Source organism: Syngnathoides biaculeatus, chromosome 13 (genome assembly GCF_019802595.1).
Source record: "Syngnathoides biaculeatus isolate LvHL_M chromosome 13, ASM1980259v1, whole genome shotgun sequence".
Taxonomy (NCBI): Eukaryota; Metazoa; Chordata; class Actinopteri; order Syngnathiformes; family Syngnathidae; genus Syngnathoides; species Syngnathoides biaculeatus.
Genome location: NC_084652.1, coordinates 20,056,192 through 20,068,567, shown reverse-complemented (window position 1 = coordinate 20,068,567; position 12,376 = coordinate 20,056,192). Strand labels below are relative to the sequence as shown.

At 39.9% G+C, this 12,376-nt stretch overlaps 1 protein-coding gene across 11 annotated transcripts in view; it reads left to right on the top strand.

The window, feature by feature from the left end:
• slc6a9 (solute carrier family 6 member 9) overlaps window positions 1-10,904 on the top strand; it is a 109,224-nt gene extending 98,320 nt beyond the window's left edge. For 10 of the 11 annotated variants that reach the window (XM_061839403.1, XM_061839404.1, XM_061839407.1 and 7 more), the window contains 6 exons: window positions 700-937; window positions 1,719-1,853; window positions 2,288-2,387; window positions 3,525-3,625; window positions 4,297-4,467; window positions 7,012-10,904. In XM_061839403.1, the coding sequence (XP_061695387.1) occupies window positions 700-937; window positions 1,719-1,853; window positions 2,288-2,387; window positions 3,525-3,625; window positions 4,297-4,467; window positions 7,012-7,254 (988 nt within the window). In that variant the 3' untranslated portion in view covers window positions 7,255-10,904. Of the gene's footprint in view, window positions 1-699; window positions 938-1,718; window positions 1,854-2,287; window positions 2,388-3,524; window positions 3,626-4,296; window positions 4,468-5,591; window positions 5,710-7,011 lie in introns of those variants that run through there. The other variant, XM_061839411.1, reaches the window with a different exon arrangement.
• Window positions 10,905-12,376: the final 1,472 nt, after the last annotated feature.

Here is a 12,376-nt window from a genome sequence, read left to right as displayed (position 1 = left end):
GAAATAAAATAAAAAACAGGGAAACACAAACAAATATTAACAGACATAGACAAGGATGCGACAAGAACTCAAAGAAACTAGGGAGCTAAATACACACAATAACTAGACAATGAGGAACACCTGGATAAGACGCGAGTGGGCGGAGGGAGCTGAGAGGTTCACGAGAAGAGGCGGACACAAATAATGAACACAAGACACCCTTCCATCCATTTTCTGAGCCAATTGTCCTCATAAGCGTTATAGGAGTGCTGGAACTTATCCCAGTAGTCATTAGGCAGGAGGCAGGGTGCACTCTGAACTGGTTGCCACCCAATCGCAGGCATCTTGGAGACAGAAAACAGTTGCACTCACCAGTTGCCCCACTGTGCCGCCTGAACACAAGACATGGAACACTAAAAAAAAATGTGCAAAAACTGACTAAACCAAAACAAAGACCATGACATCAGTTGGATTATTTTATTTTCACACGGTGTCATCTTTTTGACCATCAGAAAAACCTGGTGTTTAAATAGTGGTGTGCAGACTTTTTATATTCACAGTATGTGGATATAAAGTTAACGTTTTATGGAATGTTGTTCTTTGTGCCAGCATGTCTCCGACCCAGAGAATAGAATAAGGTCTATAAAAGTGTGGTTATGTGTGCAATAATGTGCCTCAGCAGGTGTGTAATTGCTGTCTAATTTGTGTTTCTATGCACAGAGACAGCATCATCATCAGCATCACCAACTGTGCAACCAGTGTGTATGCTGGTTTTGTTATTTTCTCCATCCTGGGCTTCATGGCACACCACCTCAACGTGCCCGTGTCAGAGGTAGCGGACCATGGCCCAGGACTTGCCTTTGTAGCCTACCCAGAAGCCCTCACTCTGCTGCCCATTTCACCCCTGTGGTCACTACTCTTCTTCTTCATGTTAATCCTTCTGGGACTAGGAACGCAGGTAATGCTTGAACACAAGTTCAGCCATTGTAATTTTTTTTCCATACACCACATGATGTGTAATTTAAATATATTATGTAGCGCGAGCGCACATGCAGTAGACTGCTCAAGGTAATAAAGACCAAAGTTGTTTTGGTAAGAGCGTTATCCATCCATTCATCCATCCATTTTCTTAGCTGCTTATCCTCACGAGGTTGCGGGGCAGCATACACCCTGAAGTGGCATGGAGATAGACAAGTCACACTAACAATTGCTATTATGATTTTAAGTAGGTCAAGTGGTTTGTTTTGCTGGTAAATAGTGTGAATAATCATAAGTGGTACTTTTATATGGTGGTGGGAAACTTGTGCAATAATTTTTAAACATACGCCTATCATATGGTTGAAGTAATGATAAAAAATAAGTGGTTTTCCCAAGGAAAAAGGGTTAGGAGGCCTCACTGTGAGAGCTGGCTCCTGGCCCCTCTGTGTCAAACAAATGATTAAATGAAAGTGAACCCTTTTTGACCAGATGTATCTGTTGTCTGTTACAAAGAAACTTTTTCTTCACAGTTAAATATTTTCCAAATATATTTTGAGTCAATGTCAAGATTTACATCATATGAAACAATGGTATGCCATGGTCATGCTTTACCTTAAAAAAAAAAAGTACAACATAATCATGTGCTAGTGAGACCAAAACTTAATATACAGACCTGTACAGATAAACTGCTTTCATTATACTAAACTTGTGTAAAGCTACCTGGACGCTTTCTGATTTTCACTCTTTATTTTTCCCTTTAGTTCTGTTTATTGGAGACATTGGTGACGGCCATTGTTGATGAGATTGGCACTGACTGGATCATTAGGAACAAGACTGTAGTTACGCTGTCTGTGGCTATTGTTGGATTTCTCCTGGGAGTTCCACTAACAACTCAGGTAAGTCCAAGTCACATGCACACCATGGATGGAAACATTTTTGCGTCCCACTGTGGAATTTGTAGTATATTTTAGACACATCCTCCATCGAAAACATTGGTTGGTTGTTTTATTTGAATTCACTTCAGTGTTGTTGTGTTTGCAATAGTATTTGAAGTCTCAACATGGGCCAAAAATGCTATCCATGTCTTGAGTATTGATTGGGTTAGGACAGCCCTATAATACTGTTGAGTCAATGTCATTCAAAAGTTTTGTGTTTCTTATTTGAAATGTTTTTTTATTTTGTCTGACATTGTCATTGCAACCTGATTTTTTTTTTTTAACCAACTTTTATGAAATGTACCAAGAATATGTGATCATACACGGCCATACATTTCTTGTCTTGCAATGAAGAGTTGTTTTAATTCAATTATTTTATTTATGTCTGTCTGCAGGCAGGAATCTATTGGTTGCTACTGATGGATAACTACGCTGCTAGTTTCTCTCTGGTTATCATCTCTTGCATCATGTGTATCTGCGTCATGTATGTTTATGGTAAGTAGTATGGCCTGAACGCTCATTGGAAGTATTTTTAAACTATTCATTGTTCTTGCGGAATTGGGAATTACTGTTTTGATTGGAAACAAAAAGACATGCTTTTTTATTTCAGATTTATTTATTTATTAAATTAATTTTTATTTATTTATTTATTTTGGCCTAGTTTTCTTATCTTTGTCAGTGGTGTGCCATTTTACGTTACATTTTACCATTTCTGTCACTTGAACTTTTAAGTCGCTACATGTTCTAATTAGTGGCACGGTGGCTCAGCTGGTAAAAGCGTTGGCCTCACAGTTTTCGTGTGTGGAGTTTGTGTGTTCTCCTCGTGCCTGCGTGGGTTTTCTCTGGGCACTCCGGTTTCCTCCCACATCCCAAAAATATGCAACATTAATTGGATACTCTAAATTGCCCCTAGGTGTGATTGTGAGTGTGGCTGTTTGTCTCCATGTGCCCTGCGATTCGCTGGCAACTAGTTCAGGGTGTACCCTGCCTCGTGCCCGTTGACAGCTGGGATAGGCTCCAGCACTCCCCGCGACCCTTGTGAGGATAAGTGGGAAAGAAAATGGATGGATGGATGCTCTAATTACAGTAGATTGGAAAAACAAAGTTGGAAGTATAGATTCCAGGATCAGTAGTCTGTTTCCTGACTTTTCCCTCAAATTTGTATATCATTGAGGAAGATACTAAACCTCCTTTAATATCTTTGTGAGACAATCACAGTTTTTTTCTTCTTGCAATCATGTATATCCAAAGAGAGGCAAGGGGGAAGGGGGTAGTTGTTTTCTTTTTGTCCTACTTAATTTACTTCACCTTATCCAGGATAACAGGATAATACCAATTGTGATAAACATGCATTCGCTGAAAGCCACTGAAGAGAAATGTGAACTGTAGCAATAGCATCTAAAATAGCTTTCAGACCTGACACTGGTATGTACTGTCACTTCTGCAGGTGATCTGAGGTTGCACAGTAGTCTACTCATTACATGCCCACACCTCAGACATAATTTCATATTTGCCATTTAACATTTCAGTTCATTCACATTGTTGCTTTATTTCTGTCATTTTAATGTACAGTAGTTCAATTTTTATCATCCGAAATCACTTCGTCGTTGTTTTTTATTTTCTTTCATTCAGGTCACCGGAAGTACTTTAAAGATGTTGAGATGATGTTGGGTTTCCCTCCGCCGCTCTTCTTCAAAGTCTGCTGGAGGTTCATCTCCCCTGTTATTATCTCTGTAAGTTAACGCTCACAACAAACCAGCGTCTGCATCCCGCTGGCACATTTTAGGAATATGACCTACATTTTGAGCTAATCTGTTGGGCTTTGTTTGCAATTCTAACTTCGGAGTCCAAATCAAAAGCAGCTGCTATCAGTAGAATTTTCCAACCACACATGCAGCATTTGTCCACTAAGCTGCTAGGCGAACCAATAAATTCATTGTTGTGGATTACTGGTCAGATTCTTGCCATTTTTACCCTCTCCATAACGACAAAAAAAAAAAAAAAGTTCTCCAGAGCTCTATTGAATCAAACCAATTGCTGAATGTTGTGCTTTTAAAATTTCACTTATTAGTGAATTAGTGTCAGTGTTGTATCTAACTGGGGTTTTATGTTACGTCACTCCAGAAATGTTTAATTACTTTTCTGTTTACAACTAATACATTAATCCAGACATACTCATGAGCACCATGTAATACAAAATAATGATAAAACTAAAACTGTAAAATTAGAAAAGTGAATGAAAATTAATAACTTGACCCCACTCTGGTTTGGGACAATCCACAATGCATGATTTTCTTTGAAAAGGCTGGTTGAATTAGATCTACTACATTTGGTCAGTGATTGTATATTTGTCACATTTTCTGCGACACTCACTTCTTCACTTGCTCCACTTTTGTCCCCACAGTTCATCCTGATCTTCACTGTGATCCAGTACAAACCTATCACCTATAATGACTACGTGTATCCCGGTTGGTCTCTGGCCATTGGCTTCTCGATGGCGCTGTCTTCGGTGGTCTGCATACCCATCTATGCCTTCTACAAGATCTCAAGGTCCCCGGGGGCCACCTTCAGAGAGGTAACACAAGCTTTGATATTTACTTATTGATCTCAACACACTGCAGTGCAAAGTTCAAGATATTGTTTGTATAAATCCTTTGGCAAATAGGTTTATTGTAGGGTAAAGCCAACCAGTGATTGGAGACTCAATGAATTACAAAGAAGGATTTTTTTAAAATCCCAGAAAACGTGTGTGGCAAAGTCATATCTAGGTATGTTATAACGTACACTATTGTCCAAATAATGTACGAATAGCCACCCACTGTGGACCAAAAACCCCATGGTTTTTGATGCTGTGACAGTTTTTGAAAAAAAAAAAAAAAAAAAAAAAAAAAAAAAGAAAATTCCAATAGCAGGACTATCTCAGATGAAAACTAGACACAACAATGACGTTTTAAATATTGTCCATAACTTTGTTGAGTGACTGGGGCAAATCACATTATTGTTAGGCCTGTGGCTTTCATTTTGACTTCAGTTTAATTTAAACATTTTTACTTGCCCTTTAAAGAGCTACACTACAATGTAATTGTTTTAATGTTTTACATCAATTAATTAGGCCCAATTTGTTCTTTAATCGTCACAATGTTGAAACACACAAGTAACTTGTAACCGAGTCAGTGTCACCCTCACGTTCCACAAAAACAAAGTTAGAGACACAAATTTACAAAGAAGTGAGCGTGCAAGTGCAGTGTGCAACATTATAGCAAGGTGATCCTACTCAAATGTATGAAAATTGGCAAAGGAAAAAGAAATCGTTTGAATGTGTGGTGGTTGTGTGCTTGTTCATGTACAACACTCACAATGTGACAATACCCCATAATGCTTCTTCACAAAGCTACAAAGACTTTGGCAAGATATATCATATTGAAATAGTATTCTTTAGAGGAAACCCGCACTATGACGAGACTAAACCCTGCCATAAACAGTGAAAATATGTGAGCTAATGATGGCATCCATAAAAGTTGGTCATTATTTTAATTGTTCATTAACTATACTCATTAGGGGACATGGAGAATTTGAGCTTTAGGGTTTATTTAGCAGACTTCATTGCTTATGAAAGTCACAAGATGGCAGCATAGCACTTCTTTTTTGATAGACAAAGCTACGGCCTGACTAAATGAAGGCGTCCTGTCAATTCAACAGAGCTGCCTGGTACCTAAATGACACTTAAGTCATACCTTTTAGAATAAACATGGTTCAGGGTGTACCCTGGTTCCTGCCCGATGACAACTGGGATTGGCTGCAGCACTTCTGGCACAATCGCGAGGATAAGTGGCTCAGAAAATGGATAGACAGATGGCTTTATAATTTTGTAAATAGAGAAGCCATAATAAACATGGCTTTGGTCTTGGTGTGTGGTGTTGTTTTTTTAACAAATAAAGGACAAGGCTCACCCCCAAAAATTTATAAATACACTTACACAGATACATATGCACATGTGTACACACATGCACACACATACTTAAATAAAAGTAAGAAAATAATGACCTATGACCTAACCTAGTGAGGAAGGTCATCTCAAGAAGCCGTGTGCACCAGGAGCAGATAACAGAAAGCGGCTACAGAGTCCTGGCGTGGAGTTTTAGTGTAGTAGCGTTGGGAGAGCCACAAATGGCCACTGAGGACCCCAAGAGGCACGGCCCCACAAGGTTCCCAGTGCAGAGGCTCTGATAATACAAATAATAATATATATGGATTTATAAAACAAACTGCATAAAACCTGTCATTCAGTTCAATAATACTGTATTACTACAGTCCTCCCCTCTACTTCCCGAGATTTTGATTGTATATTTATTTTTGGTACGACATGGTGGACAACATCTGCCTCGCGGTTCTGAGGACCAGGGTTCAAATCCCAGTCTCACATGTGTGGAGTTTGCATGTTCTCTCAGTGCTTGTGTGGGTTTTCTTTGGGCACTCTGATTTCCTCCCAAATCCCTAAAGTATGCGAGGTCGGTTGATTGAAGACTCTAAATTGCCCGTAGGTATGAATGTGAATGTCAATGGTTGCCCCCTTAAGATTGCCTGGCGACCAGTTAAGGGTGGACCTCACCTCTCTCTTGAAGGTAGCTGGGATAAGTTCCAACACATTCCTGACCCTAGTGAGAGTATAAGCAGTATGCAATATGGATGGATTTATTTTGGGGTTCCCTATCATGTCAATGCTGAACTTGGTCTATAGGGCTTCATATTGTTCATCCATCCATCCATCCATCCATCCATTTTCTTAGCCGCCTCACGAGCATCACAGGAGTGCTGGATAGAAGGCAGTGTACACCCTGAACTGGTCGCCAGCCCATCGCAGGGCACATGGAGACACACAACTGTCTCACTCACAATCACACCAAGGGGCAATTTTGGGATGTGAGAGGAAACTGTATTACCTGGAGAAAACCCACGCAGGCACAGGGAGAACATGCAAACGCCACGCAGGCGGGGCCAGGATTTGAACCCCAGTCCTCAGAACTGTGAGATCAATACTCTGCAGCTGCTCCACCGTGCCGTGTCCATTTATTCACCGCATCATCCTCTAAATCACCTGTCCTCTTCCATTGGTGCTCAGCGGTTGAAGAATGCCTGCCAGGCACATCCAAAGTGGGGCCCAGCCCTGCAAGAGCACCGCACGGGTCGCTACGCCACCACGGCCTCTGAAGACAATGTGGAAGCTCATCCCTTCAAGGAGAAGGATGAGTTGAGGGAGGAGCAGCGGGAGGAGGAAAATGAGAGAAAGGAAGAAATATGCCTCACCCTCCAGGGAAGCAACGGCTCCACCAACACACACAATACCCCAAACCCGAGTGCATAGATGGCGCCCCCTCTGCCACCCACTAGTGACGCCATATCTCCCTTTTCCACGATCTGCACCGCACTTTCCTACAGTCCTCTGTGGGGAAGATTCCTTTTTTTGCTGGAGACCTTTACATATTGTAAAGGCTTATTATATTCATTCTAACCTCTGCTAGCTACCTGCGCGTCATCTTTACGTTAAAAAAAAAATCAAGGCAAAAAATACAAAGAAAAAGAATAAATTGGGCCACTGTCCAAAAGATTTAGTTTGGACGTTTTTATGTGTGTGTGTGTGTGTGTGCGTGCATTTTTTGTGTTGCAGATAATTTAATAATTTTGTTTGTTTTTCCTTACATTTATCTGTAAAAACATTTATGCCATATTCAGATGCAGGTTAGGGTATGGTACGATTAGATTGTAAAGTTGATTGTTTTGGGCTTGCAGCAGCACAGAAACACGCCTGTCATCTTATCCTGGACCTGCTGATTCAAATTAATACAGCTTGCTAGGTTTATAATTACAAATGCTCATGTACACTGGTCAAACACTAATTTAAAATGGTCATTCAAAAAGCATATTTTACAATCCAGTCACATCACACAAAGTTGATCTGAAAGATGAGTCGTCGTCGTCGTCATTTTTTTACGGCGTTGTTGAGACAAACCGAAGCTTCCAATTTGGTGAGTGACTGTGAAAAGTGTTTTTCACCACTTGAGCTGCTGCTTGAATTGAAAACATTAGTCACTGTCTCCCTTTCCCACATACTGTACATGCACACACTGTATACCGCACAGTCCTTGCACAAACAGGTAAATTTTTTAAAAGAAATTCCAGGGCCATTCTCAGGTGGTGTGCCTGGGGAGACATGAGAAATGATACATTCTACAGTATATAATATTACCCAACACACACTCACACATTGGGTGTATCTGTGTACAGTACTTGATGTGTTAAGAAGTGAGATTGCCTCTCTTGTCTTCCAGCAATCCTTTTTGCGTGAAATAAAATTTTGGGATGTGCACGAGGGAGAATTTTATAAGAAGGTAACCAGTGAAGGCATCATTGGTTTTCATCATGTCTTAATTTGTGTGGTTGTAGCAGTCCACCCAATGTGCTGTGTCCTGTGTTCAGGTCTGCACAAGTTTTTATCGTGTTCTGAGGCTGTGAGTTCGGCCGTGATGTGATCTTTAAAGCAACAAAATAAATAAATAAAAAATATACGGGCAGCTTATTTCCAGTACATCACTGGCTTTTTTTTTTTTTTTTTTTAGTTTTGATCATAAATGTGAAATGTAGTTAGATCATTTTGGACTAGAAGTATCATTTAAACATCTCACTGTTGTAATAGTGTAGCAAATCATGATTAAGACAGTTGTTTTATTTTGTACAAAAATAAAAACTTGAATCAGACTACTAAATATTCATGTTTACTCTTTCAGTTCTGATTGATTTCTTGTAAGAGAGAATAATTGATGTTATTTTTAAATGTAAAAAAAAAAATGAGGTTTGTCCTGCTACAATCCTGCACAAAACTACATTACTGTTAAGTATGTGTTTCACATGATTGTTCTGTATTTCCATCTTTGGTATGTTTTGCGGACACCTGAAAGTCCACGAGTGCAGATTTGACTACTTTCTTGTGTGTATTGTGATGAATCTTCATATGTCCAAGCTATTTTCAGAGCAAGAACACTATAACAGTATGTGATATGGTATTTTATACAGTTAATTGCAATCTAGACATTATGGAATCGTGCAACAGTGCATTGTTTATTATTGTACAATGAAAAGTGTGAACTTGAGTCCTTAGCCAATGAGTACGAAGTAATAATAATAGTGATTACTGAAAGGTTTTTGCCACATTTATTTGACCCCATCAAGCCAGCTATTATCCAATTCTTCTGTTGAAAAAAGGCAATGAAAACACTTTCAGTATCCTCTTTTTGTGGTTGGCACGTGTTAGTGTAGTTGCTCCATTTTCCCACAAGATGGACTCATGTTGACATGCACAGCAGTTAAGTCACAATAATGGTCCCAATGTGGCCAAAGATAGACTTGCCGAAATACGGGGTGCCTGGGTATAAAACAAGCACAAAATTCTTCCTAAAACTTAAAAAAAATATCTATACACATATATTTTTCACAAACCAGACGCTTCATGGAAGATAGAAACAAATAAGTAACATTATGTCTATCAATGATGAGAAGGATGCCTTTATTTTAAGCTCTTCCAGTCAATGTCTATTTGTTTTGGTGAGTATTTTAATTAAATCCTTGATAACAAAGTACTCTTTGGAACATCTTTTTGTGGGAATGTGTTATATTCTCTAAAGATATATTTTTCATTTTTCAGTGTTTGTTTGAGCTCAAATGATTTCTTTGTTAATGCAGTTATAAGTAAGATCATGTCACATTAGCTCTTTATCCCACCCTGCCCCGACCCCTGCTCAATCTGCTGCCCCACAACTCTTCTGACCTTTGTATAGAAAATGTACAAATTATATAAATGACTGTGTAAGTGTATCTGAGGGTGGCGAGTATGGGAGTTATGGGTTACAAAGTAATTTCCTTTGGAGTTGTCATTTCTAGTTGTGTAATGTAGAAGATGTCATGTATTGTGTACTGCATGTAGTGGATTAGCTTTGAGTCTGCACGTAGAGCAGATGTTGAGTTAATATCAATGTACCTCTAATCTTGAGTCTTATTCTGCTAATCATATCAACCCCGTCTTCTAAAACTATTTTGTCCTACGAGAAGAGAAAGAAATTAACCTTTTTATCTTATGATTTCAGTCATTGTTTATTTTCGTTCCATGATACTATTTTTTTTTCTGGAGTATATTAGCAGAATACATAAGATATATCCAGTTGTATTATATGATTATTGCCAAACAAAAATCTTTGGATTGAAACTTGAACTAAAGAAAAATGATCTCTTTTCATAGTGAGCAGTCTCGTGCATGGACAGTGGTTGCAGCAACATAACTTTGTTTCCGTTTCTATTTTTTTTTTTTTTTTACCAACAGTGGTCACTAACTATCACACTAATCCCAAACATTCAAGATTTCAAAACCGGAGCAAAACAAACACCAAATAATAATAACTATTAATATCAATGATAACAATAATAGTTGAGTGTTGAAGAATGATTCCACAGATTTCAGGACCCATTTTTCATTTCGCAGTCTGTGGTATATTCTGCATGAGGTATTTTTAATATGGTTAGCGCTGCAGACTTTAATGCAAAAAGAACAAAAAAAGCACACTGAGCTACAAAAAGTTGCTCATATTGTACAAAATCAATTCCCCTGCTTGTAGTATTGCCTCTTGAAATGACCACTTATCCAATATTTATCTCGTATTATTTTAAATGCACTTTTTTTTTTACAAGCAACAAGAGGAAGTGTGCTTTGACTATGAATGCACATTTCCATGTTGAAAAAAAATAATGAAAAACATTTGCGGTGGTCCTACTGAAAGAAATGGTCCACGTAGTTGTTGAATTGCTGTGTTCTTACCGTGTGGGAAATGTTACATGGTAGGATTCAAGAGAAAATGCACAGGTCAAAAGAGCACAGTTGTTCTATACCTTCTGAAATATCTCTATCTAACTGTCTGTTCTTCTTCTCCCTTCACCCTTTAGGGCCAAAATGCATTGAAATGTCTTAGTCCTGTCAACTGTATATTGTAAAACTGTTAAATTACATTGATAAATAAAATCTATTTTAAAGATCATCATTTGTGTGATTGCTATCCATCAACATGAATGAAGGAATGATATTCATGTGCTCATTCCCACATTAGAATCTCTCTTCGGCATCCGAGTCTCGGGAGACTATATGGGCTTGCACGCTGGAGTTGAAGACGTCATCTGGTGTGCCTGATCAGGCCGATGCGAGAATGGCAGTCTCTCTTGCATCCAGGACAGATGAGTGGTGTTGCTGCTCTATCTGCCTGGGTTGAAGCGGGTCTCTTCTTCGTCTCTTTGCCTCCAACAGTTGAGGAAGGGTCACCTCAATGACTGGCAGGGCCTCTTTCACTTGCCGTCTCCAGACCAGTCAGTCAGAGGCAATAGCCTCCCAAATGTCCACATTAATTTGAAGGGTTTTCAGGTCTCTCTTGCAAACATCCTTAAACCGAAGTTTAGATCTGCCTGTGGGATGGGTTCCTGTGTCAGTTCTCCATAGAGTAAGTCCTTTGGAATTCTTCCATCCTCCATATGTACTACGTCCCTCAGGCATTCCCATCTTTCCTAGGCTGTGTTGCTCTGCTGGCCTGGTAGATACTTTATCAGGGCAGTGCCAAACTCTCCGACGTTAGTTGGCTATTGTGTGCTTCTGGTGTTAATGCGTGGTCTGCCAGAATTTTTTGAGTGACAGATTCTTCTGGTCTGCAGTTTCACCTTGCTGCACACTAAAGAGTGATCCATATCACAGTCAGCGCTCTGGTAGCTGCAGGTGACCTTGATGTATGGTAGGCTGTGATGTCTGATGAGAACAAGATCAAGGTACTGCCAGTGCTTGGACCTGAGGTGTCTCCAGGAGAATCAATGTTGTGGCTTGGTGTTGGAAAAGGTGTTCGTGATGCAGCGGTCTTCATGGCACCAGAGTTTGAGCAAATGCTGTCTGTTTGCATCCATGCATCCAACACCAAAGTAAACCAGACAGGAGGGCCATGTCGTGTGGTTGAGGCCCTCTCTGTCGTTGAAATCTCCAATAACAAAGAGTGAGTATATGTCAGGAACGCCTCTGATGACAGAGCTGAAGTCATCATGTAATGTGTCGTTTGCGTTTGTGGAGGAAGTGAGGGTTAGGACATAAGCACTCATGAGAGTGACTGGTCCGGCTCCAGTTATGAGCTGAAGGAACAGGATTTTCTCTGTTCCCTATGTCGGTGGGATGATGGATCCCAGCAGGCTCTTTCCGATTGCAAAGCTAACAAGGTGCTCCCTCGTCTCGACTGGTGACTTACCCTGCCAGAAGAAAGTGAAGTCCTTTACTCACACGGAGCCTGATCTAGGGAGTCTATTTTCTTGGAGCACAACAATGTCCATCTGCAGTCTGCTTACCTCCCAGTCGATGACGGCGGTTTTGCAGGTGTCACTAATGTCTTGGAGATTGTCTGAGAAACCCGATGTCTTTG